We start from the raw sequence: 27930 nt of genomic DNA on the forward strand, positions 1-27930 counted from the left end.
GTACAATTTTATTGCCTGAAAACACACACACACACAGACACACACAAATTACTGGAAATGAAAAGAAATCTATATGGAAGACCACATGCATGTGATCATATGCCCTGAAATACTCATTAATTTTATACCTTTTCTGACTGACAGAAAGTCTCGTCTTCACATCTCATGCATCCCACTTCTAGAGTCCCCTTTGACCCCTCACACAGGAAATTTTTAATCAGTAATTTTTTTTATTGGTCCTTTCTTTATCTTTTTTTTTTTTTTGGTGAGATTTCATCAACAAATCACTGGACATAGGCATCAAAAGGTGCTCTTCTCTCAAGCACAAAACAACATTGAGCAGACGTGTGATACTGGTACCACCAGTGCGGTTATTTCAGAAACACCTTTATGCTGGAAGCTCTGTGTGTCACTCAAAACATCGCCATTTACACCACCATATCCTAAGCAGTAGCTCAGACCCAGCTCTTCCCTCATTGTGGCTGTTGGTAACTTTGTTAGTCTAAATCTATACTGCACCAATAATCAGAACCTATTCTGGAATTCTTCTATTGATTGGTATGAAATCTCGTGACATCAGTTTTGAATCCTCTATCTCTGATTCTGATGGATGTATGTTGACTACTCCCTTTACTCTAACAGTTCAACATCATGTTGACAATGTTTGTGAGTTTGAATCCAACTAGAAACAGGGCTACATTTGCTTCCTACAGTGTCATCTCAGAGACATCGCTAATGGAGTCATCAGCGTTAAGTTCTCCTTCGCTCAGGCTCTCCCCCGCTTCTTGGCCGTCCGGGCTAGCAATGGACGGCAGGGTGACCTGGAAAGACCGCTGCTCCCTTGCTCTTGCATGAGAGCCTCCGACGGCAACTTCGAGGGAGTCCTCCGAGAACATCCCGCTGGTTGCTAGGTGACTGGAGCCCCGCGGGATGGTGCCAGACGCATTGAAACCGGAGTTTCCAATCTGGGCGAAGAGGGCAGACCCTTCGCTCATGGTTCCGCCGTCTCCCTCGGTCTGGCTGAATGTCTGGCTGAGGTACCCAGACTTCAGGAGGGCATCCATGTTCATTGCATCAGGGGTCATGGTCCGTGTGCCAGGGTCACTTGCCATTGTTGAAAACAGACCTGGGAATTAAATAAATGAAGCATACACAATAGATACAAACTGCATGAAAAAATGGATACAAAAAATCTAGTAAGAATAAGCTTAATTCAGCTTAACCTACATGACCCTGATTGATATTCCTCGTAGGGCATGAGGGTGTTAGGCAGAATTACAAATGCACAATTGGTTGATAAAACCACACACATACAAAGAAACACGTCAATAATATTTAACCATCAAGATTGGTTGATTATTTAACCATCAAGATTGGTTGATTATTGGTTGAATATTTAACCATCAAGGGCTGATTGGTAAAATCTTCAAAAATCAGAAGAATTTGATTTACCACAATTGCAGAAAAATGATGACTACAAAAGGTATCCCAGTTGAACTTGATAGATGTCTGCATCAACCAACCATGCATTACCACAGATTTTCAGCATCTTCAGGTGTACATTCTGTTTGGATTATGTGGGACTAAATTCTATTCTCTGACTCATATGAGCAATGCATCTATATGCAAAGTTTGAAGATACTCATTTGTGGGCATTTACATGTATGTGAAAATGGCAAAGAGGGAGTAACTTGTACGACGTACTAGGTGGGGGTGGACGGTCTCTGTTAAAGGCCACGCTGGGGGTATTCATATCAGCTTCTGGCATATCTCTGTCAGGATGCCCCACTGACTCCTCCGCCTCCTCCTCCTCTCCACTCCCAGAGTCACTGCCTCCTCCAACAGTAATCACCCTGGCAACGGGAGTGGGTACGACTGGTGCCACATCCCTGTACCTCGATTGCATAGGGGTGCCTCCTGTAGACGAGTCTGACACATTAGCTGCTGCTGCAACTTTGACCACTCCTGGATGTCTGCCGGACTTGATTCCCCTTCCTTCGCCATCTTTCACCTCCCCATCCTCGTCGGTGCTGGGGACATCCTCGTTGGATGCTCCATGGCCGATGCCGTGTTGCTGGGGAGGCTGGCTGTGGTAGGCTCTCTGGTAGAGCATGTGCTCGGCGGGTGGCTGGAGGCTCGGTCTCTGACCTTCGCTGACCTCGCCAACGCTGCTGCTGCTGACGGTTCCGCTGCTGATGCTGAGAGGGGATGACACTGCAGATGGCTGAGTGACAGCGGGAGGGACGGCAACTTCAGGACCAGGTATCCCTTGATGCAGGCGAGCCAGCAAAGCAACGACGGGGTCCCGAGTAAGCCTCATCTTACTGGGGTGTACCTCTCCTTCGCTCCTGGGGTCCTCCTACATATAAACACAAGAAGTCCAGTGTTAATCCGAGTGGCTTACAAGTTCTTGAAGTTCATGTCACCCATCAACACACTACAAAGCAATCTACAGCCACACAAATAGATGACAAAACACACTCTTAAACTCTAGTGGCTCTAAACAGACCACATGAAGACAGAGAAAGAAAGATGGACAGAAAATAAAAAAAGACTGCAGAGGAGTTTGAACTATGAACCCTCTTGTTCTTACTTAAGTATACTATAATCAATGCAATGGTGTGTAGCAAAGATTTGACTTCACTCTCAGTTAAGGATCCTTTAGGAGTATTGTTTCCTTGCATTCTGTACCCTTTTTTGCAGTATTCCTTCTACATCACGATATCTAGAGCATGGCACTTGGCAATGCAGTGGCACAAGTTAAATGTCAAAAACTACATCATATTTGTTTCCAAGATTATAGTGAAATGGATTTAAATTTTGGCAAAGAAAGAGAAACTATCTTATGCCTGTCTTTGTCCTGTCAATCTCCAATGTATTCCATACTGCACAGGATGGGAAACTAAACAATTCTGAAACTAAACTGTGGTAAGACTAAAAACTTTGAGATAGAATGTAAGCATGACAGATTATTCACCACAGCTACTTTTTCTTGCTAGTAAGACTATTCGTGTGAGTACTTGAAGATCAAGCCTTTTGCATTGAAGTTTTTCCTAGGTAAAATTTACAAACGTATTGATTAATTGACATCATCTGGTGATATCCCTAAACGTTACTTGTGACTTTGAGGCACTTGTGACTTTGGACCATGGAATCACCCAAAGTACCTGGTCTTTGTCAGGGTCGATGGATGCCTTGATAGTGCTTGTGGAGCTGCTCTGTGAACTCTCTTCAAAGGCTTCCATCTCTGGCACATCTGGACAAAACAAAGGCATTATCAGGTGATGGTCATTATTTTAATGGTTTAGTAATCCGAAAACGGAAAAAAAAAGTTCATTGTTCCGAAAGTTTGCTATTTCAGAAATGAAAAGAAAGTGCAAAGCTTATTTCATTTCTGAATTAATGAAACTTTGGAATGACAAACCTTTGGAAAAACAAATCTTTAGAATGAGAAACTGGAACCATGAAATCTCTCTTTGAAATTTGAATACATTCATTTGAAAGCTATCATGCCAAATCTTCTATTCGACTTCCTAAATTAGTTCATCACTACACACATATGATCAAAATAACAGAAACTTCCTTAAAGAGCCCAGTTTCTTGTAGTTTTATGTGATGTAATGCAGGAGCAGATCCAGGAATTCCGTAAAGGGGAGGCGCCTTTACAAAATCAAAAGGGGGGAGCATGCACCCCGCAATTTTTTCTTTTTATTTCTTTTGTTTTAACAAAAAAAAAATAGAAAGGGGGCGCACATCCGGTGTGCTCCCCTCTGGATCCGCCACTGTAATGAAAAGACATCAATGGTAATGCAGTCTGCCTACATACTCTTCATTGCACTAATAAAGTCAATCATACTGAACTTTTTCATATTGCAACTACACTACCACATGAACACTTAAACATTTTTTTTTGAACAATGTTTTTCATTGTAAAATGATGTAGTCTTCTACTCTTATAAAGACACAAGCACACACAGGACAATAGGACAAAACAAATGGAACTGATAGTATACAGTTCAGCCAGTGATCAAGTTCCCTCTAGATCACGATCACGGGCGATCAGTGATCGCATACGCGATATGTCGCAATCAATTGATTGTATGCCGAATTGCATACAATCAATGATCGCGTATGTGATCACTGATCGCCCGTGATCGCGATCTAGGGGGAACTTGATCGCTGGCTGAACTGTACTAGTCTATCGTGCATGTTTTAGGCAAATGTATACAAAACAGCAGAAATCTGACGAGAATCCACTGAAAGTGACTTTCAGAAAGCCACATTGACACATCCCATTACCAACCAACCTTCTCCTCCTAAACATAATGAACCATTTCAGTGCCTTTCTACATGGTTCATATGTGGTACTCTACATTTATCAACAATCTGTCAGTGGCTAAGTTTCCACATTATCAATATGATACCAGTATCGCCTAGGGCAAATTATTTTTGATAGAGCCCCATTCTTTTTGTTTTTCCATAAAAAACAAGATCAGGATCCACAGTTACCAGGTATGTACTTCTGATTACAGGCATTTTCTAGAAATCCACATGCACATAGCTGATGAGTTTGACAGGTGAAATGTGACTTTCTATTGATAAAGCACTGGCAAGTTTGAAAAATAAGAAAAACTCATGACAGTGCCTTCACAACAGACTGCATGACAACCACTTCTTTCAAACTGGTGTGCAATAAGAATAAATAAATACAAAGTTCTGTGATCCTTTTCCTGAAACTTTACATTGATTTTGTGGCATCTATTTTGTGCTGCTCCTGCATTAAAGCATTCTCTCTACCTAATACAGTTGAACCTCTCTTATCCGGCCTCCCTTTATCCGGATCTCTCTATTATACGGACGCAATCTCGCCGTGATTTTTGTTTTAATAATTACGGGAAGAAAGGGAGATTCCTAACTCCTTGAGAACTCCTACACAAACACTCATGAAATACATACTACTTCGAACATGATTAACATACATTACATCAAATTTCCTTCCAAATTGCTTACCTTCAGACATTTTAACATCCCCAAACATCCCCAAATGTAACAACGAAAGGTTGCAGTATACACATTACTACATGTGGTACTACAATTCGCTGCATCAGTACATGTGTATGTATATGTACGTGTATAAAGCATTGAGTCTCCCGTATCCGGCCAAATCCCTTATCCGGATGAGCCCCGGTCCCGACTTGTCCGGATACGAGAGGTTCAACTGTATATCTACTCTACACACAAAGCAAGACTGTGAACTTTTGCTCTTCACTTGTCTCACCAAACAGGGTCTCGTCGGGTACACGCCCTTCCTCGCTCTTGCTGATAAGCCACTCCCCCTCTGAGATCTCCCTCCCTGTGGACTGGGTAGTGGTGGAGTCCTGTGGAGTTGTCTCTGTGGTGGTCGTGGAGCTGGATGACTCCACACTGTCAGGTGCAGGGGTGGCAGGCTTGGGAGGGGGTGAAGGTGATGGGGCAGGAGGAAGTGGTGATGGCTCTCGAGGTTCGGGACTGGAAATAGCAATAAAAGCATCTCACAGTGTTAATAATATTGATTATGTCCAAAACGAGCCTCCAAATTCCCTCAACCACAATTCCTTCAACCACAAATCTTACAGAATGCAAAATTTCGAGACTCTACGCATAGCATTTAGGAGAAGATCCTTTCATTCCATAAGTGTACTGCCTTCTTGAACCCTTAAAAGACTTGACAATCATACAACACACAAAGCTTTCTCAACAAACGTGAACATAAACATGACAATTATCATACTGATACTGTATTCGCGTTGAGTTTTGACTAAAGATTCATTATTCTTTTCTTGGGCATCTATCACTTGACATTAAGTCTTTTTGTTGCCCAGTGTTCCCTAAAAATCTGGAATAGTCATGCCATTTCATTATCTCAACAGCAAGTCTCCTGGCTACCTAATCAGATTGACTACACCTGCTGAGATAGCAGAGAGTCAGATGGTCTGGAGGGTTGAGCCCCTACCTGGGGGGAAGTGGAGTCTCACGGAAGGTGTCCTCTTCTGGCTCTGGTGTTGTAGGACTCTGGGGTTCTGGCGTACACGTAGGAGTAGCCATGGGTTCAAGGGGTGCCTCCAGAGGGGTGGGTGTACCTCTTGGGGAGGGCTGCGGTGTAGGGGCATCCCCGTCCGGCAGAAAGTTCTGAGGGGATGGCATTCTGATGGGTGGAGGAGTGGTCGGTGGGGTAACGACAGCTGATGGACCGGGCAGTGCGATGGTTGCAGCTTCTGTTGCAAATAAAGAGTGGAGTGGAAATGTATATGAACAATTTACAAATGTATATTAGAATCAATACAAATTCTTTTTGTTTGCTTTTTAAAATCCCTGAGGCATTTAATGCCTTCTTGCAATTTTGAGTCAACAAAATAAGTATGATTTTTTTTTTCTTTGTTAAAATTTTCATGACATTAAAGGCACTATTTACCACTGGGGGCAGTAATAAAAAAAAAAAAAAATTGAGTTATCACATTTGATGCATATGTACAGTTAAATTGTATCACAAAACATCCAAACATATCAAAATTTTGCAATAAAGCGACAAATATAAGGACATATTACTAATTTTCTCAATAAACCATAACTGTAGATGGCTTATTCTAGAAATGATTTTGATAAAACTTGTTCACGTTTTTTATTAATTTATCAATACTTAACATTGATTATACTAATCAACATTTTTACATCGGTTGTTTCTATCCCTAGCTCACATTTTAGGAATATTTTGAAGCAATGAAGCTGGTATTTTGTTTCATCTGCAAATGGTAAATAGTGGCTTCAAATATCTACTCGCAAATTCAAGTATTGAAGAAAGACTCCAAGCTGGCAGCAGATGTTTTTGTGACAGGTTGCCTGAGAAATTCCCTCAGTGAATTTGGTATTTAGATAACAAATGAGTATACACCTGTCTGAGATGCCACTATGCACTCAAGTCATTGTTATTGACATTTGATGACAAGCGTATGTCTTATTACTTCATGTTCAACAATGCAAAGAGCCAAAATTCACAAAATAATTTCACAAATTGCAACAGGAGTTAACCAGCCTGATGCCATGACAACGGCTTAACACATAGTCACAAGTCCTTCCAGACTAGATGAGTTTCACAACCCCCTGATCTCCCACGGAACCTCCTGAACCTCCTCCCCCTAGTTATGGTCCTGGGTTAATGCCTTGTTAGCCCAATACAACATCTACTACAATCAACAAACTCGGTGAATAAGAGGCATTGGCATATTTCTTTGGGTGCTAATTCATTTGAAGTAGTCTCACTCTTGGTAAATTGGCAGTCTTTGCTGACTTTCTCTCCCTTTCCACGGCGGTGTCCACTAGTGATCTAAATGCTTGACCACAAAAGAAGACATAAAGGCTGACTGCAGCTTTTGTACTATTTGGTCATCTTATTCTCCAAATGAACTTCTTTTGAAGCAAACAAGGTAAATAATATGTCAATACTTTACAAAGTAAGAGCCTAAGATCCATACAAAATCAGAGCATCCACAATCCCATGTTGGCCCTTGTGCCTGTTGATCAACAAAGCACAATTAGGTTTCAGATAACAGCAGGGTGCTAAGGTCACTGGCTTCATTAAACGCTGATCCGCTTCTGCCTCTGAGAAAAACAACAAAAAACATGCTAGTTCCACCAAATATTTCTTGAGGTAAACAATGTGGCTATTACCTTTGGATGCTGCCTGGTCATGCACGAGGTCCTTGAGGCTTTCTGTCTCAGACTCCGCAGCGCAGGACGATACCTCCACGTCCCCTTCGATGCTAGCTTCCGGTGTGAGGATGCGATCCCGTGGGGTGGGGGAAGGCTCCCGAAACGGCTGTGGGATCGGTGAGGCAGGTGGGGTCGGTGATGGAGTCTGTAGAGGAGATCTCTGTCTTACCTGGAAGCAGTCAAAATTGATAGAGATATGCTGGCTGACAAATCATTTCTATGTGACAGATAAGGCCTGCCACAGAATTGTAAATGAAATTCAAGGGCTTTTCAAAGTTTTGAGTTGGGAGAAAGGTTAAATTTCATCTACACTACATAAGTCCATGAGAAGTTCAGCAAACTCTCACAAATATTGTAACATTATGAGGTTACTTTTATTTTATTGCCTGTAAATCATCAAACACGGCAAATATGGGTATCTTGACAGAGTGGTGTAGACCATTTTACAATTTCACTGCTCCTTGTTAGTTCTTACTTGAATGTCATAGAATTTGTTTCCTTGAAATAAAATCTCTGTATGATATTCTGCCAAAAATATATAGTGTACAGTATGTCCCCCAAAAAATTAAAACGGGGCCCTCCGCAATGATATCTTTAAAAATAGTGAATCAATCTAAATACAAATTCAGGGTATGAAACTATAACTCATTGCCCACATCTTACAGAAAACCCCATTCGATTTGCTTCAGTGGTCAAAGAGAAATACGGAATTTTGTAGAGGATGTCGGGAATCTCTTCTGTCCAAGTTCTGTCTATTGTTGACACACAAGATCATCGAAATGCTAAACTCGGAAGAATCTGATTCATGACATGCTTTACAACAATCCACATTTCTCTGTGACCGCTTAACCAAATCGAATGGGGATTTCTGCAAAATAGAGCTAAAATGTTATATTTCAAGACCCTGAAGTAGCATTTGAAAAATTTAATCATATTGGGCATTATCAATGCAAAAATCTTATTGTAATTTTTTTGGGGACATACTGCAGTAAGTCGCCCCAAAAATTACAATCAGATTTTCGAATTGATAACACCTATTACGATCAACCTGTGTACGTGCTACTTCAGACTCTTAAGGTATAAAATCTTAGCTCTATTTTGCAGAAAACCCCATTCAATTTGGTTAAGCGGTCACAGAGAAATGTGGATTTGCCGCCAGGCATGCAGCTCATTTCCACCACTGATCTTGTTCTTCCACAGAGATGTCAGTGATTTCCACCCACGTATGTGCTGAAAGTCGCCCGATTTCCCAATATAGAAGCCTTTGTTATGTCATAAACCCTCAGCTGCACGGCGCGCCTCGCCCTAGCAGAAACTAGAGCATGCACTTTAGTGTGCCCATGCAAACCTCAAATACGTGCAGCCTGAACTCCCAAGTTCATTGACCCTACCTGCCAAAATATCAAAAATCCTTCATAAATTCCAAAAAAAATTCTCGGATCACTACCAAAATTTAATCATCTGTTACTTGTATCATTCTAAACCTTTCCTGCAAGTTTCGTCCAAATCCATCTACTACTTTTTGAGTTATTTTGTACTCTGACAAACTAACTAACTAACGAACAAACCAACGGTAATGATAACATAGCCTCCTCCCTTAGCGGAGGTAACAAGGAAAACAGGAAGAAGTTGATGTCTTCCAAAAATTTGAAGTCTCATGGATTTCTTTGTTCACGCAATAACTAAAGATTTACAAGCAAGTAATTTTACAATTTGGCATGTCAGGTAATTTACCAATGTATATATTGATTTCATTGTCTTACTTGACTAAAATCTGCTGACATAAGCTGTGATGATGCTAATTATACTGATAACTGTTGTTTTATAAACCATCTCTGACCCCCTTCTGCTATATTAACCCGTTGAGGAAGAGTCCCGAGTATACTCGGGCAGGGTCTATGGGAAATGCGTGTTGTAGCAAAATCAAACCGTCCTCAATGGGTTAACAGACACAATGACAACATGTGCTGTTTACATGATGGTTGCAATATCTGATATCAATTCTTACAATGAATTTAATGGATTTTCCCCTTCAAATTGTGCTCATCTAACCACTGACAAAAACAAAAACAAAAAATCAAAAAATCAAAACAGCAATTGATCATACACCAGAAATAGAATGTGTAAAAATCTTGTTCCACAGACCCAAAAAATTACTTTTGAAAAGTCACTATTTTGTCTTAAATGTGTGCTCACTCTTGCATAACCCAACTCAGACATTAGTCAATATGTGTAGGAATATCCCTGTCAATTTCGCTCAAAACTTTTTAATCAAAAAGTTAGCCATTTTTGTTGTGTAGAGCTGGGACTAGGAAATTCCCAACAAGATAACTAAACTTTAAATAAACTATTTCAGCTTATGTATGTTTAAAGAAGAAGAAATGCATAGAGGAAAAAAAAAAAAGACTTTCAGTTTGTGATATTCCACCATTATAACATTGAGGTATGAGACACAGATCATAGTGGCACAAGTATCCCCCAAAATATTAACTTCATAAACTTTTCATGTTGACTTACAGGATGAGGAGATGGCTGCCTCTCATCCTGAGAATGGTGTGTTAAATCGAGGGATGACCTTTCCTGCTCACGCTGACCCAAGCACAGGGCAATCTTCTCCTCCAGGACCTCCTGAACGAGACCAGAGACCAGGGCAGGGTCCACTGCCTGACCGGCGTCCACAAAGAGTTGGAGGCCTCCTCCCCCCATTGCATGCACTGGTAGGGAAACAGGAAATCAAAACAGATTAAAAACAACTAGAGCCAGACATCTTGAGATGGAAAAAGGTGGCTGAAGAAAGAAAGAGAGGCAAATTTATTGGGGAAGATAGAAAAACAGGGTGGTAGGTCAGATTGCACATGAAATCACATTTGTGTAATATTCATATTGCTTTTGTGTGTTTTTTAAAAGAATTTATACAATGAATTGACTTGTATTAAATAACAGGAGTAAGCAATATAAGACAGCAAGCCTTTGCAAAACAAAATTGCAAACTTCATCTGTAGAGGAACTGATGAAAGGCAAGACAAAGAAAGGACAATTTATAAGCAAATAGCACAACAAAAGTGTGCGGGGGGGGGGGGGGGGGGGGGAGTGGGAGAGAAGGGGGGGGGGGGGAGACATACATACTCACAGGAGGTAAAGGGCCCATTCTATTTCCTCTTGTCAATGGTGAAGAATGGAAGGTATCACCTTACTGTCTAGTCTTAGCAGTAGCAAGGAAAGACTTATTTTATTAACTTCTTCAAAAGATGGACCTAAAATCCACATCTCCTTATGTGAGAGATTATCATCAATGTTCTCTCGTACAGGAGACACACTTACAGTCTTCGTCCTCCTCTGATGGAACTGGGCTGACGGACCTCTGTCTCTCTCGGCTTGCAGTCGGTGGTAGGTCAGCTCGTCTGAAATACATCTCGCTGATCATCTTGGCCATCAGCTCCTGCTCAACCCTGTAATCCAGATTATAACGGATTATATCAGACAGATTAACCCTATTCTAACTGGGGGGGGGGGGGTCAAATTGACCCCCCCCCTCGACATTTCGCGCCACGATTTCGCAACGCGTAAAGATTTTGCCGCGGCGTTTTGTGACTTTTTTCATTGAAGTCTCCCGCATATTTTGAGACCAAATTTGCGACGTCCGGGTACACCGTTCTGAAGTTACGCAATGTTTTGCATATGCATGTCAACCCAAAAACAGCTCAAATTCATGATTTTGTGTGCAAATCCAATGCAAATTGTGTGTTTTTGTTTAATTGATATGAATTAGATTATTTCAACTTTTAACAATTGAAATTAATCAATTCTAATGTAGATCAGCTTGGAAAATTGCCTGCAACAAATTTTGGCAAAAAAACAATAGAAAACAAAAGGTTGAAAAAACAATAAAATACATAAGAAATTAACAAAACAATACAAAACAAAAGAAACTGACTTTGATTGCGCTATTTTTTTATAAGAAAATTGTTTGATATGTCTTGAGGAACTCTGACACAAAAATTTAGCAATCCTTCAATCTTTTTAATGGAGTTATAGGTGAAAATATGATTTCATGCGTTAATTTGCATAATTAATTTATTAAAAAATATAAAATCAAATTTTTTCTATTGTATGACCATATAATCTTGTAGTTGACATCCGGCTCTATGTACAGGCAAAATTTTGCGGCGATCGCGCGATCGGCGGCCGAGATCTGAAGGGGGGGTCAAATTGACCCCCCCCCCAGTAAAAACTTGGTCTCAAATAGCCCAGTTAGAATAGGGTTAAAACACATCAAAACAGATTTATTATATCATTTTCTCTCTGCCAGCAAAGTTATTCTGGCTATGAAAAAAAAAACAAATTCAGGGGAGCAATCAACCTTTTATATTTTTCTCTCCTCGACTTACCTTTCCTCAGTGGGATTACTCATCCTTCCTCCATTGATTTCGCATTCCATAGTCCACTTTGTTTGCAGACTTTATTCTTCTCTTTGGTTTCATAAATCTTCACTTCTCTCTCCTATCTCCATGATTTTCCAACCTTCAACTCCTCCCTCTTCCTCTTCCCTTCTATTTCATCTTTCTCCTCCTAAAGATGTCCGAACATCTTACTTGATTCTCAGTCTATTCTTCCTTACCACTCTCTCTTCCCTTCTCTACCATCTCCACTAGTGCAACTTCAACTTCCAGCCCATTACTGTCCCCAACTCTTTACTTTTTGCCCTCCTTACAACCCCCATATGTCGCTTCCCTCTTCACTTCTTATCTTTCTAGGCTCTTCTTCTGCCAAGCAACAATCCGTTTAAGGACTACATACACATGGTGTCACCGCAAACTTTTCTCCCTTATTTACTTCACCATGCAAACCTTCAAACAACACATACGCCAGTATTTCTATACAATACAACTATGGCATACTACCTCTCTGGAGATGATTCTTTGATCTTTGGGCCTGTAAGACATCCACTGATCTGCACAAAAGTCTTTCCCTAATCTTCTATTTTAGAATGAGAAAAAAATATCCTTTGGCATTAAATTAGTGCACAGGTGTCATGACTCAATAATGGTGACTTTTCACTGGCAACATATTGCAATTGCTAGAGTTATTGACCACAAACCTGGTGTTCAGTTTTTTTTTTCCCCAATTCAATCTGTAGAAGAATAGTGAGACAAGTACAACATGTAGATTTGGTGCTGATGTCTATCTCAGCGTAGGAAGAACATCTTAAACCAACCGTATTAGGGCAATTACCCCCCGAGGGCAACTACCCCCGGCTAAATACTGGTTAGTGATAAGGTTAGAGTGTAGATTAGGTTTAGGGTTAGAGTTTGGGCTAGGGTTAGGTGTAGGTTCAGGATTTAGGATCAGGGTTGGAGTCAGGGGAATGGTCTGGGGTAATTGCCCAGGGGGTAATTGCCCCAGACCCTAAACCAATGCATTTTTCTCCACTGTCACTGGACTGCTGCGTACTGCTTCGATGCACACTTATAATACTGGTATATCACTGGTGGAGAAAAGGAAACTGAAACAGGAGTGGACCAGAACATCTACATAAGGAGAGGAAGAGATTACAAAACAGCAAGGAAAGCGATCCTTGAAGAGCAACAGACAACACACCATTCAACAGCTCTGTTCTGCAGCAGCTCTCTGTGACTGATGCCAGCAGCCAGCTGGTCTGAAGACACCACCCTAACCGGCTCCGTGGGAGGGGGCTGCCGAGGGGGAAACACGGGTCCGTGGTAGGAAGGCTGCCTTTCCGTCACTCCCTGCAAAGCTATGCCGGTGCTCCCGGTCCAATGAGCATCATCAGGGTCTTCCTCTTCTTCTTCTTCTTCTTCATTGTCATCATGATGCTGGGAAACAAAGAGGTAAGGTATTTGTTTAGGCTAATTTCATTTTGTATGGCAGCTTTCAGTATACTGTAAACATGTCAATATCTTTGCGCGATAAATTTTTCGCACTGAGCAGCTCAAAAACATATTCGCCAGTTCTTGAATTTGTGCTGCATGATTGACGCACACGATTCAACAAGTTCAAATTTTGCAAGGACAAGCCGAAGATATTTTCACGGATGTTAGAATTCGCGCTAGCCAAAATTAGCACAACATACTTGAAAATTAATGTACTGCAAAAATTTCAATGTTTACAGTACACTGTGGCTGCCCACCACCTCCCCACTTTTCCCCACCTTCCCCACAAACCCTGTGGAAAATTTATACCAAGGATAATTTTGATCATTAAACCATATGGCCATATCTATTCTTCTTCTACAAATGGATGTTCAATCCAAACACATATAATAAATACAGTATTTATTGTAATTGTTGAGCTGGGATCTTATTAACCACTGTAGAACCAGTTACATGTTACTTGCTCCAACCTGCAAGTTACAATGGCTGTCAAATATATTTCTGTTCCGTCTCTGTGAAAGCCTGAAATCACTGAACATTGACCACTTATCTTTGATATCTTTGATTTAGAAATTCTCCTAAGACTCACGCTTTCCAACGATATTTCAATCTCGCCAAATCTACTTCCAAGGCGATGTTGTTTCATGTCCTATGTGCCCCTCATATCTCACTGTAGGACTTTTTTTTGTGTGTCTTTCATTGTTACCCTACTCCCAAGATTTTGAAATATTCGACTGTTATGAAAGGGCTTTTTCTGTAAAAGGAATCACCACTGTGCCATGAACCATAGTGAGGCGAATATTGCAAATATTGCAAATATGATCCATGCAAGTAGTAACTGCTGTATGCCACACATTCAGCACGTTCAGCATGTAATTTCCTGTGGTGTAGTACAGTGACTGGAATGGAATTTTTGTATTACGCACATCACCTGAGACGCGCTGCCTTGACGCTTGATAAACAGCAGCAGCGGCTTCAGGGACAGCGCGTCTCAGGTGATGTGTGTCTTTTGCCTGAGATGCGCTGTCTTTGAAGATGTTGTTGTTGTTTATCAAGCGTTTTGATTGTGAGATCATGTTGTTGCCAAATTGTTACCTCCACGAAATAATCCTTAAAAATAAATTACTCTAAAATCTCGTTCTTCAAAATAATCCCCTTAATCGAAAAAAAGCTACGACTATAATTTTTAAATCTTTTGAAGATAATAAAGATACCACTACCTTTGGAAATGAATGATGTTCCTAGGTGTACCGAGTTTGTACTTAGCTCTCTTTTGTATCGTCATGTAGGGTAGCCATAATGTGTCCATTTTTATCGCGCGCCTTCGTATCTTGTTATCTACTATCTGCAGTACTCGCGCGCTATCGGTAAAGGTACGGTAACAACGGTACGGTACGGTAAAAGTTGTGCCAACGGTAAGCCCTCTCTTTACTGGAGTATTTTCCCGGTAGTCACGTCAGCTTTGCAACGGTTTTCAAACGGTAATGCTTGAATGAAAGCAGATCGGTAAGGCAATATTTTACCAGTAAGGAACGGTTTTCCCGGTAGAGCATTAAGTTACTTCATAGCGGTAGTGTAGCATACTGTACACATGAATGTACGCCATATATACATGCATAAAATTTGTTATACAGTCAAACCTGTCTATAGCGGCCACCCAAGGGATACGGGAAAAGTGGCCGTTATAGACAGGTGGCCGCTATAGACAGGTAACATGTATCATCGTTGTATACATCTATATATACTTACATGTACATGTACATGTATGTGTGTACGTATGCACATGTCTGTATCATGCATAGAACAATGCCGGTGTTTATGAAATTGTTGCACAGTACATGTAGCACGTGCACAGTCATGAACAAAGCTTAACACTAGTGCCTTATTGTGACTGAACAAGTGATGAATGCAACGGTGGCGATCACTGAACGTTGCCCAGGAATGACTGGCACGGCTAACAAGCAGAAAAACATGCTGAATTATCGGCTCGGCTACGGCTCCATCGGGTTTTTGGCCGCTATAGACAGGTTAAAATCTACCGCAGGAAACAAAATTTGTGGCCGCTGGCCGCGTTAGACAGGTGGCCGCTATACACAGGGTCTTTAACATTGCTTTTCTCTCGGGGGGATTTTTCAGTGGCTGCTATAGACAGGTGGCCGCTATAGAGAGGTGGCCGCTAAGGCAGGTTTGACTGTATATGAATGACTGCAGATCTGACACCGTAACAGAACGCCTGATCACATTTATATAATCATATATAATAATATATATTCACATATATATTCATATATTCATGTAATCATATATTCATATATTTATATATTCATAGTATGGACCTGTTGATCATTTGTGATTATTTGTAATTATTTGTAATTATACAGTTACAGACAAGCTTGATTTCACATAGACCATGTACAAAGTACAGCCGGGCCAAAGGCGGGGCCTAAGGCCGGACCCAAGGCCACGGGCCTTAGCCCAGAACCAGGGGCCCAGGGAACCAGGGGCCCAGGGGCTCACGGGACCCAAAGGCCGGGCCGAGGCCAGGAGCCTAAGTGCTGGCCCAAGGCAGGGGGCCCAACCAGGGGCCACCAGACTGAGACCACTAAGAGTACCAGTCATGACCTGCTGTGATAATGATGTGACAGGCCTGTATACACATATTATGTAAATACACTGTACAGGGCTGTGCATATTATGTAAATACACTGTACAGTAACTATACACAGCCCAGTCGCTGTATAAATCGCGACAGGGCTGTACCTGAGCAGCACACAACGCAGAGCAAACACAAAGCAAATTCTACGATTGCATTTAGTTTTGATACTTGACATCATTTTTTGTCACCTCAAACGCATCAAAGACAATCTTTATTAATGAGACTTCATACCGTACCTGTTTTCCTGGGGTTATTTGTGGGAATTCTGCGATCTGGGTACTATTCGCAAATCTAACAACATGTGAAAATATCAACTCCTGATCATGTAACGTGCATGTGTACATTTCTGTGTTCACTGCTGTATTCCATGAACATGAATTCAACAACTACTGTTACATCCTGTAATATGAGCTGCTAGGACAAAACTCACATACGCTCTGATTCTGTATAGCAATCATTTTCAAAGCAATGTTTTGATACATTGCTTTGAAAGTGATTATTTCATTTTTTATATACATTTTGTCTCTAAATAATTGTATTTTTTAAGGAAAAAAGCTTTAAAAATGGAATTTATGTAAATTTATGCAAATTAAGCAAAAGGCATTAATTGTTTTTATTTCTAAATGTGTCCAATAATCTCATTACCCTTGAAAATATCAGGTTCAGCACTTAAATCACTTCAAATGGGTGCGCTAGCAGTTCCAAGACCTTTCTTTGGAGTATAATGCCTCTGTAAAACATGGAGCTATTGACCCCCTATTCATCGGATGTGCTGAAAATGTATTTTAGGACATTTCTGGAAGATTTTGCTGTAATTCTTTCCTTATTATCATTTCCTTGTGATTATTTCATTTTTTATATACATGTTGTCTCTAAATGATTGTATTTTTTAAGGAAAAAAGCTAAAAAAATGGAATTTATGTAAATTTATGCAAATTAAGCAAAAGGCATTAATTGTTTTTATTTCTAAATGTGTCCAATAATCTCATTACCCTTGAAAATATCAGGTTCAGCACTTAAATCACTTCAAATGGAGAGTTTTATCCAATTTTTTGACAAAAGTCTAGAAGTTGGCGGCCATCTTGGATTTTGGCGGCCATTTTGAGTATTTCTTACTTGTGTGCTTGACACTCGAACCAAAATTGATCTATAGACAATTACCTTTACAATGGTACCAAAAATTAAACTTTTACATCAACTTGAACTGAAAATCAAAAATAACACATGCAAGGCCCCCCACTAGTACCCTTTGACATGTACATTTGACCAGATACTTTGAAATGATATCCTATTGTAGATGACAGATTATCATTTGATTAAAATTTGTCAATCACAGGCCTCGAAATAGGATTTTGGAGGGGCAAGGCCATTTAGAAAAGGGCACTTTTTCCAAGAGGCCAGGGCACTTAGTCATTCAGAGGGGCACCAAGGCCACATTGGAAAGGGCATGTTTGGTGTTCATGAAAAAAGAAAGAAGAACTAGAAATGTCGCTTTGGCGACTGGTATGCCTCCGCCATAATGCATGATTTTCCCAATAGGTCTAGATAGTACATGTGGACACTGTGTGATTACATTTTCACAAAATTGGCAAAATATTGGAATGACAAGTTTGTCACAAATGTGTTGAATGTTCACCTTCCTTGACGTAGGTTTAATTGGATGAATAGGAGAGCATGTATCTAGGGATTTAAGGACTTTAACTTGACTTTGACCCATTCATATATTTAGGCATTGAGTAATTTTCAAGGTACAGGTGTGGAGAAAAAGTGCAATTTCTGAATTGAATAGTAAATTGTTACCATTTTCATCTGGTCCTTGACCCTAAAATTCATAAGATAATTACTTTCAGGTAGAACATGCATAATATGTACTAAGTTTCAAGGTAACTTGAGCCACTTCCGAGATATGGAGGAAAAAGTTAGTTCAGCACTTTCACTTGATCTTTGACCTTTTGACCTTTGAGGCAAAAAGAGAAAAAAAAAAACTTTCCAGAGAATTTCTATTAGGTTACACACGCATACACCAAGTGTAAAAAAAATAACCCTGCTGACATTGCATAAATATGAGGGTAATAGTAAAATTTTGAAGTCTTGCACTTGACCTTTGACCCCTGACCTTTGACCCCATGAACCCTACATTCTCTAGATAATCACTTCCAGTCAGTACATGTATATACTATGTTCCATGAAGATACCTTGAACAATTTTCCAAGGTATGGAGAAAAAAAAGAAGTTTTAATATTTTTACTTGACCTTTTGACCTTTGACCTTTGACCTCATGACCCAAACTTTCACCAGAGAATCTTAATTGGGTAATACATGTATACACTAAGTTTCAAGAAAATCTCTTCAGGCATTCAATAGATATGGTGGAAATAGTGAAATTTTATGTATTTGACCCTGACCTTTTGACCTTTGACCTTTGACCTCATGACCCAAACTTTCACCAGAGAATCTTAATTGGGTAATACATGTATACACTAAGTTTCAAGAAAATATCTTCAGGCATTCAATAGATATGGTGGAAATAGTGAAATTTTATGTATTTGACCTTGACCTTTTGACCTTTGACCTTGAGCATGTGCACCCAAAAGTTGATAGGCACAACTCCACCCCCTAATACACATACATGCCAAGTTTCATTAGGATACCTCAACAGGTTTCGATAGTTACCTTGTCCACAAAATTCATTACGGACGGACGGAAGGACGGACGGACGGACGGACGGACGGACGGACGGACGGACAACCCGAAAACATAATGCCTCCGGCACCACTTCGTGGCGGAGGCATAAAAACAAACCGAGAAAAACAAACAAACACACACACACACACACACACACACAAAGTGCAACACACAACAAAAACCTCTTCCCTACAGCTGTAACACATTCCCGATCTCCGCGTTTCTATCAGGTGAAACGACATTTTTTAAAACAGGAATAAAACAACAGTAGGTATTGATTGAAACTCGACACCCTTTCAGTAGTCCATGGGCCAGGCCAGATATTGGTACCATCTGAGGTGGCAATACCTTTTTGGTGTCATTTTGTTTGTCGGGCATAGATATGCTTATCAAGCTATGATAGCATTTCCAAATGAGTAGCTTAGTCATAGTAAATGAATTTTAAACCAATTTGGTTTCGTTGTTATATCCCTGTACTTCTGAATCGAGACCAACCGCTATACAAAGAAGAGCACTGTCTTCTGTATGTTCACAGGTGTTCTGTTGTAAACGCGGTGCGCTTAGTCTTTATTCAAGGCAGCAAAGGGAATATCCAAGGGTTATGATGTCCACAGCGCTTAGTCTAATATTCAAGACGGCGAAGGGAATATCCAAAGCTTATGATACAGTGTATATCCCTTTATCTAAAAACAACAACAACAAAAAAAGCAATTTCTCGTGAATTTTAGCGTCTTTTTCAATTATTTATCATTTTCCGGTGAAAACGCTGGGTTGAAAACGCTACTACCATGCCAATGTCGCTTTATTTCCATCCAACAATGAAAGATTATGCAAAAACAATTTACCGGTACACTACAATACATTATAATTAATAATGTTGTAAATGAACAGAGTGATTTTTGTTTAAAACTGATGTATTTGTTGAGAGGGTGGTTTAAAAACAGTATAGATAATCCCTTTTATTAGGAACTTTAGATATGATAACGGTACATTGTTCTAGATTAAGACTAAGCGCACCGCGTGACAGCTGTGGACATCATAACCCTTTGGATATTCCCTTCGCTGCCTTGAATGAAGACTAAGCGCACCGCGTTTACAACAGAACACCTGTGGAAATACAGAAGGCAGTGCTCGTATTTGTATAGCGGTTAGTTTCGATTCAGAAGTATAGGGATATAAAAACAAGACCAAATTGGTTAAAAATTCAGTTATTATGACTAAGCTACTCATTTGGAAATGCTATCATAGCTTGATAAGCGTATCTATGTCCGACAAACAAAATGACACCAAAAAGGTTTTGCCACCTCGGGTGGTACCAACAACCCATTTTTCGGCTCTTGGCCCATGGACTACAGGCCAGCCAGGCCAGGCTGCCATGAAACTTCAAAGCACATTCCGACAGCTGGCTGGCAAAACCACAAGGCAAAGGAATTTGCGCACGCGTGTAGATTGCTATGATGACTGTAACAGACAGTTCATGACCTCCAAGAATGCGCCAGTACGCGCGGTTTCTTCTGTTGATTGGTCTCTCTCTCTCTGAGCTCTCTCCACCCCTCCCCATTCCCCAGTCTGGCACACCTTGGCATCGTGGGATTTTTCTTTTTCTTGGTGAACTTGGAGTTCACTCTTTACGTAATTACTACTGTACTCTGTCTGAATATGCGCTGCCTAGCTAGTACATACTCACGGCCGCTGCGCTGCGGAGGCAGTCGGGATGGTAAAAGCCGGTCGGGCGTACATGTACATACGTACACGTCGTCTCGTATCTCGAAAAGATACTTTGAAATTGAATCAGATATATCGGGACGCGAGTGAACTGAAGGTATGATATTTGAGATCAGGAAAGTTGTTCAAGCTTATTAAAGAGACTTTGAGAAAGGGCATATCATACATCATAAATAATAACTTTCATTCTAAAAGGGCACCACGGCCCCAAGAAAAAGGGCACATTTTTTTTGGCCGTAACTTTGATAAAAAAACAAAAGGCATTGCGGCCAACGAGAGGGGCACCGACGGCCATGGCCGTCGGTGGCCGTCGGTTAATTCGAGGCCTGCAATCAGTTGCAATCCAGATTATTATTATTATCATAAATATGATACATATCAGACCAACCTGAACTTGGGGAGTTACACTCTGATTGGCATCCTCCTGTGATGAGGCTGGGGTGGGTGGGGCAGTTTCAATGTCCACGTTTGGAAGGTGCTGCAAAAACAATGCCAACAACTCTGTTGTAATCTTTACATGCACATCACATATCAAGAAACACTTTGCAAGACTCTGTCACAAAGACACTTTTTTATCTATTAATCTTCTTTACTGGAAAAACTTAAACAGAAAATGTGCAGCAAAGCTTTTCTTTGATAGTTATATGCAAATGCATACAGTGATCCCCCCTCCCAAAAAAAAAAAATGCTATCATGTTGAGCCTGTACGGGATCATTTGCATTCCAGCTAAAGAATCTTGGCATGGAAAAACAACAATTCAACATTTTATCAGTGTAATCAATCTTTATTCATTATACATTGTAGCTGCCAAACAAATTCAAGGCATACAAATATCACAAGGGAACAGACATACAAAGCCTACTCAAATATCAAACCATACTCACATAGTCCCGCTTCAGAATTGTAACAACCTCAATACCTTCAAATCTGAACTGAAGACCTATCTTTTCCAGCATCTTAGTGAATGATGTGTGACACACTGTGGAAACCAGGTGCCTTTGAATAATTCTACAGATATATGGCGCTATATAAATGCTGACTCATCATCATCATCATCATCAAAAAGGCACACATGCAAAAAAAAAAGAAAAGTAAAGAATGGAAAAACAAGTAATCTGCAGTGGCTAAAATTAATCATGAATAGTTTTCCATCAAACGAACCTGGATTGCAAGTTTTGGCTTTTCATCTGGCACCTTGATCTCTACAACAGCCACATTGGCTCTCTCCTCCACAGTATTTGATTTGGCTGGCTGCTGACTCGTTGGGTGTGCCTCCATCTCCTCTCCCTCTCTTCCTCCGCTCCTGATGGTTACAGGGCGGGGCAATCCAATCCCTGTTCTCGGCTTGCCCAGGGGAACTGCCATGGGAACGAGCTGCCCATGTGCAGGGGCTGGCTGGGGGCCAATGCTGGTCAGACCAGCCACTTCCTGGATGGAGTAAGGGTGGAAGAAGTACTGGTTCTGAGGGCCCGGTTGGAAACTTTGGCCATGATGATGTTGCCGTTGGGATTTTGTTTGTGTTTGGGCTGCCTTCTGTTCCTTGACTGCAGAAATATGCACAAGAAAAATACCTTCTTTGTCATCAGGTTTTTATTTTAGAATATTTCTATGTTTGCTTTGAAGACAAAAAGACCAAGATGATAACATTCAATGAGTTCAGTTTGAACAATGGACCCCTTTTTTGTTGAAGGCTATAAAAAGAAGCGGAAGACAAAAGCGAGACAGGACAACTCCCCCATCCCTCAAAAACAAAAAACAAAAAGAAAAATAAAGAACATAAACACATAGAAGAATCAAGAGAAGAATGTATTCAAACAAAAAGAAGTTCATAAGCAGATGTGTCCACAAGGTAAAGAAATGTGATCATTTTGAGAATCCTATCTGATGCCAAGTAACTAGATTGTAGCTTTCTGGTCCATTTTTTACCGCTGTCACATATTGTGCCGATATATTCAGACCAACATGTTTGTTTTTGTCATATCTATTAACTTCACATCTTGACAAAATTGTCCTTGCATGGATTTCCTTAACCCGTTGAAGACTAGTCTTGAGTATACTCCGGCAAGTGTCTATGGATAATGCATGGTATAGCAAAACCAGTTGTCCTTTAACAGGTTAAAAATAAAGTGGATGATACACATTCTGTCAGTTTTACATAATCACTTTTCATGCATCTTCACTTCCTACCTGGGATGGGGCTTGCAAGGTGAGCCACAGGTCTCTTCCCTTTGGTTGGTGTTTGGTTGGCAAAGTGGAGATAGGGCGCATCCTTGAGGGTGGACCTCAGAGGCTGCAGAGGAGTCAGTCTAGGATCGTGGCCTAGAGGGCCTCCGTAGGGTCTCAGATGGTCCTGATAGCTAGTCTGCACCAGGGAAAGGAGGATTGATCAACAATCAGTTATCACCATCTTCATCTTGAGACGTACAAGAAATCAAACACTCCTCCTATCCCAATCGAATGAATCGAAACTTGGGGAATCTTCCAAGTCTGTTTGTGTTGGCTTTGAATCTAAAAATATCCTTTCTGACTCTTATTCTGCTTTCGGCAGGGACAGCACCTCTGCTGGCGCCCTTTCTCTGCCGATAAGCACAAAACAAATTCAATTCAAGTAACCCTCAAAATCCCCATTGTGCATGGTGGTCCTGCACATTATCATGGTTGCCTAATCTAGGGCCAAGTGCGGGAGGAAATTTAACCTATCACCATTACAATAGTTTGGCAAATTATTGCTGAGTGCTTGGATTCATAGATGGTTGGAGTGATATTGCTTTTCAAACAAGTTTCAAAGTTGGTTGGTATTGGTGTTTGATATCTATACATACAGGTCAAGTAAGAGATACACTCCATTCCCCAATGCACGTAACAGAAAGTAAGGTCCACAGAGAAGAGCAAATCTGCAAAAAGCAGGGTGGTGGGCAATCACTAATAATAGAGGCTTAAATGCCCAGTGGTTACCTTGGTATTCACTTTGACTTCAGTTACAGGATAAATTGATAATAAAAGGAAACTGCGATATGATTTTATGAACTCCCATGGGAACACAATGATTTTTTAAATTAAAATATCAAGTGTCGTTATCTGGGTCTTGGCACTTGAAGATGATCAGAGTTAGTTTCACATCATGGTTTTGCTCAAGCCTTTGGGAATTAATGTAACTGAAATGAGTTTCCTTCACATTCATCTAGTTGTTCTAAACACATGCAGCACTATCGATACGAACATTTGCTCTGTCTCCCTTTTTCTTTGGTAGATTCTCCTTGTCCTGCTCCAAGATATTAGCATCTTGACCTTTGACCTCTGCACGGGGCTCTTGCTTCCTTGCTTGCCTAAGCCCTGTGTCGATTTTAGCCTGGACTCTCGCTTTGCCAACCTTCCCTGGGGCTGACGCAGCTGGGATAGGCTTGCCCGGTTTTCTGGCTGGCTTCTGTCTGTCATCTGGAGGCTGGCTTGGCTGAGATGCCTTGCCTGGCTTGCCAGGTGAAAGGTGGGGTGGAGATGAGCGGTGTCCTACCAGTCTGCGTTGCTCCACCTTACCCTGCCGAATCTCTCTCTGCAAGTACAGACCAATGAAAATAAATAAATACATACACACTGTAAATAGATATAATCAACTGCGCATATGTTGAGTACTCAACTAAATCTATGAATATAACATCCCAGTTTATATTCTTAGCTTTATGTTATTCATCTGTACACGCGAAAGTCAAACATCATCTTTGTTTACATTTTCCTCCAATATGTATAGGGATGCAGAAAAAAAAAATTGATTACAATAATACAGATTAGGCATGACAAGAATTTGCCTGACAGTTACACTCTTTCCCCACATCCCCTGAAAATCCCCTGATCACAATTGGCTATACCTGAGATTATGCGAAGAAAAAAAAAAAAAGGTTTTGATATTATTTCATAATGTGAAGTCATTACTATTAAACATATATCAGAGAATTGTTAACTTATTGATATAAACCAATGCGTAAGTACAGTACACCTAGAAAAAAAATGAGCAGTTTGAAAGAGCAGTGGGTCAGTTTCAATTACTCTTCAATAAGAAATACATGCATGCACTACAAGATATCTGATAGGCTCAATCATTTTATTACATCAAAGTGTGGAAATATTCTGCATTTGTGATATTACATTATTTAAATGATGGCCATTGTCACCATCACATTTTGACATCCTTACATATATATATGCATGGTAGAGCCATGACATAAAGCCACAACCTTATTAGGTGTCAACGCCATATACATTTCAAGTAGACTCCTACCTTGATTTCCGAATCAATGGCAGAAATATGGCGGTCAACAGCATGCTTTATCCAGGCTAGATCAGAAGCATTTCTGAAAGAGAAATAATAAAAAAAAGAAGATCAGGGATTGATACAGCAATGGCACTCACAAAGGAAGAAAATGAGGTTTACATGGTGAAGATATATCTACTGAGACATTTTTTCTGCCTAATTTCAATTCAAAGCAATTAGTGTACAGTGTACATGTACAACAATGCAGAATATTGAGATAACTAAGAATTGCAAGATAACAAACAATCAAGGATTTCTGAGGATAGAAGGATGGCACATTTATCCCCGTAAATACCACAGCAACCTCAAAACTTACTTCTGGAAGCTAAAGCATCACTGCCTCTTCAGGCGATTCAGTAATTTTCTGAAGATAACATCATTGAAATTCAAAGCTTCACTGCATATGAAAATTAGCACAGATAAAAGTCATACGGGTATATCAAGCAATTAGTTTGATCAGAGTGTGCCGCTAGGGATGGATCTGTCTGCTCATCACTCACCCATCCATGCACATGTCGTGGATAGCCTGGTAGAAGTGCTCGCCGTCTCGTGCCCTGTCAACCGCCTCCAGGTTGGCTTCCAGGACCTCCCTGGATGACTGGACCCTCCTGAGGAGAGCCTGGGCCTCGGCGCAGAGTGGCGATACGACCGGAGCATTGGTCCGCGACGGTGACATCGGCAACTTGGAGGTGGGCAGTGGGAGTGGATTCAACCGCTGAGTCAGTCCCGCATCCTGGTTTCTCCGCTGAAGAGAAATAACCATATAACATGATGGGAATGTCTTACATATGCGGTCTTACAGAAACACATAAGAATTCGCAAGTAAAAAACCAACAACACATATGTGTAATGATACAATACAATTTGGTCTGTGTCAGTAACATTAGCAGCCCCTGTTTGAAACTGTATGATTGACTCATACTTCACATGACTGCCATCAGGATCCTTGTTTATTACAACTCAAAACATGTCACCGTGAATCCGATCATCGTACATCTCGATCTCATTGCTACTATATCTTGCCACAAGGTGGCGCTTTGAATGGTACTAACACAGACCAAATTGTGCAATATCACTACAATATGCATGAGCAAATAAGTGACTACATGTAGGTTTTTGAAAGCTGTTCTTTTAGATGTTATTGTTTTGTGATGGACATAAATCATGCTACTTTATTTGAGAAACTTTAAATTGGTGTACCAAGTGAAAAATACTTTAACATCAGTCTTAGATTTCATAGGTCAAAGTGAGAAAGTCTTTCATTAATAGAATGGTTGTCTACTGGAAAGCAAGTTTACCACAAATGGTCTACCGCATGTTTGTAAGGAGATGAAAGCTGGATGTTCAAACCTGAATTATTAGTTTGTTTCCTTTGCATTACCTTCTAGCATCAGCACATTTTCTTTTATTTTTGGGGTCTATCTGCCAATACTAGTACACATAGTTTACCAAGTACTCATCCAGAGGTGCTGGTCCAAGCCACGCCTGCCGTCTTCTCTCCATGTCTCTCTCGGCCTCCTGCAGTGTCAGTCACAAGGTAGGAGACATTTAAAAGCACTTTGGGACAAAACCTTGGTAGAGTATTAAACCCTAACTGAACTGGAATACTAGATAAGATAATTCAAGATACAGCAAGCAGCTCTAGAAATGTCGCTTCATTAAAACTTCATAAAACACAGTGGTTTTTACATGAATGCATAGTAGGCTGTATCTGTGGCCAACATCATACTTATAAGTGTCATATCTTTATGATACCTGTTAACCGAATTACCTGTGAGCTGATGAGCTGTATCAAAGTGGGAAACGTTAGTTCTAGTAATGGGGGAATTTTTGCTGCAGAAATAATCATCTTGTCATTGCAAAGTTGGCAACTCAGAATTTGACTGCATATCTTGATTGGAGACAGATTGATGGAACTGTTTAAATTCATTAAATCTACATAGATCAGAAAAAAAAAATTAAAAAATTGCTTTATCCAAGAGAAACAGGAACTTTCAAACTCTTAATCTGTGTTGCTTATCTAAGAATCTGCTTATCAAATTTAAAATGAAAAATCAAAGAATGTGAAAATTCTGCAACAAATAAATTTATTAATGAACAAAGGGCTCAAATAAAGGAAAATTTATCTCTGGCAATAAATGAACCCACTAATAATGAATAGCAAAAACTGAAATAAATATATGTTACACCATTCATATATGTGGTGGTGAACTCTGGTTGATGAATGAACTGCACAAATATTCTGTTTCCTGAATTTAGTTTTCATCAGAATACATAATCAGTATCTAAACTCTAACATACACACTACCCTTCTCTTTCTAATCTGTATGTTTGCAATGTTGTTGTTGTTGTTTTAAAGAACGAAAGAAGAGAGAGAGAAAAATGGGGTCCTATACATATAATTTGCCCCAAAATGTTTGCAATGCAAAAGATAATGTGACAGAAAAAGGGAACAAATCAGAGCAGAAATACTGGAGTGAATCCTACCTGCCGTAGCTTCTGAGAAACTTTCCTGTACTGTGCCTCTGGTGTTGATTGAAGAGGGGCATGTAAACCTTCAGCACTTTCTCCTTGCAGTTGATTTGTCTAATTATTAAAAGAAAAAATAGTGGAACTTGTGCCAAACTGTTTGCTAATTCAATGCATCCTTGCTTACTTCATAGGCAAAAAGAACAACAACAAAAAATGGAAAAGAGCATTTACAGACAACCTCTAAGTCGACCTCACTTAAGTTGAAAAATTGGTTAAGGCAAGGAATTTTTTCCCCCAAATGGATATAAACGTATTAATTTTAATGTATAACTCTATCGCGTCATTTGAAATTCACAGAATTCAAAGGATTTCCTCCACTCCCTTCGGATTTGATTCAGGTGAGGTTGACTGTACATGTTTCATGATATCAGAGCATCCCTGACGTTAT

At 40.3% G+C, this 27930-nt stretch overlaps 1 protein-coding gene across 1 annotated transcript; it reads right to left on the reverse strand.

The window, feature by feature from the left end:
* On the reverse strand, positions 1 to 27593 carry LOC140234079 (TALPID3 protein-like). The gene is made up of 17 exons (XM_072314162.1): positions 27498 to 27593; positions 26460 to 26528; positions 25511 to 25755; positions 24978 to 25050; positions 23925 to 24254; positions 22892 to 23066; positions 21866 to 22248; positions 21092 to 21181; positions 13345 to 13580; positions 11068 to 11195; positions 10264 to 10460; positions 7705 to 7915; positions 5993 to 6254; positions 5279 to 5508; positions 3168 to 3256; positions 1705 to 2359; positions 1 to 1126 (listed from the first exon to the last, which is right to left on the reverse strand). The coding sequence occupies exons 2-17, from the start codon at positions 26511 to 26513 to the stop codon at positions 708 to 710; spliced, it is 3777 nt and encodes a 1258-aa protein (XP_072170263.1). The 5' UTR covers positions 26514 to 26528; positions 27498 to 27593; the 3' UTR covers positions 1 to 707.
* Positions 27594 to 27930: the final 337 nt, after the last annotated feature.

Source organism: Diadema setosum, chromosome 1, assembly GCF_964275005.1.
Source record: "Diadema setosum chromosome 1, eeDiaSeto1, whole genome shotgun sequence".
In the NCBI taxonomy this organism is placed as follows: domain Eukaryota; kingdom Metazoa; phylum Echinodermata; class Echinoidea; order Diadematoida; family Diadematidae; genus Diadema; species Diadema setosum.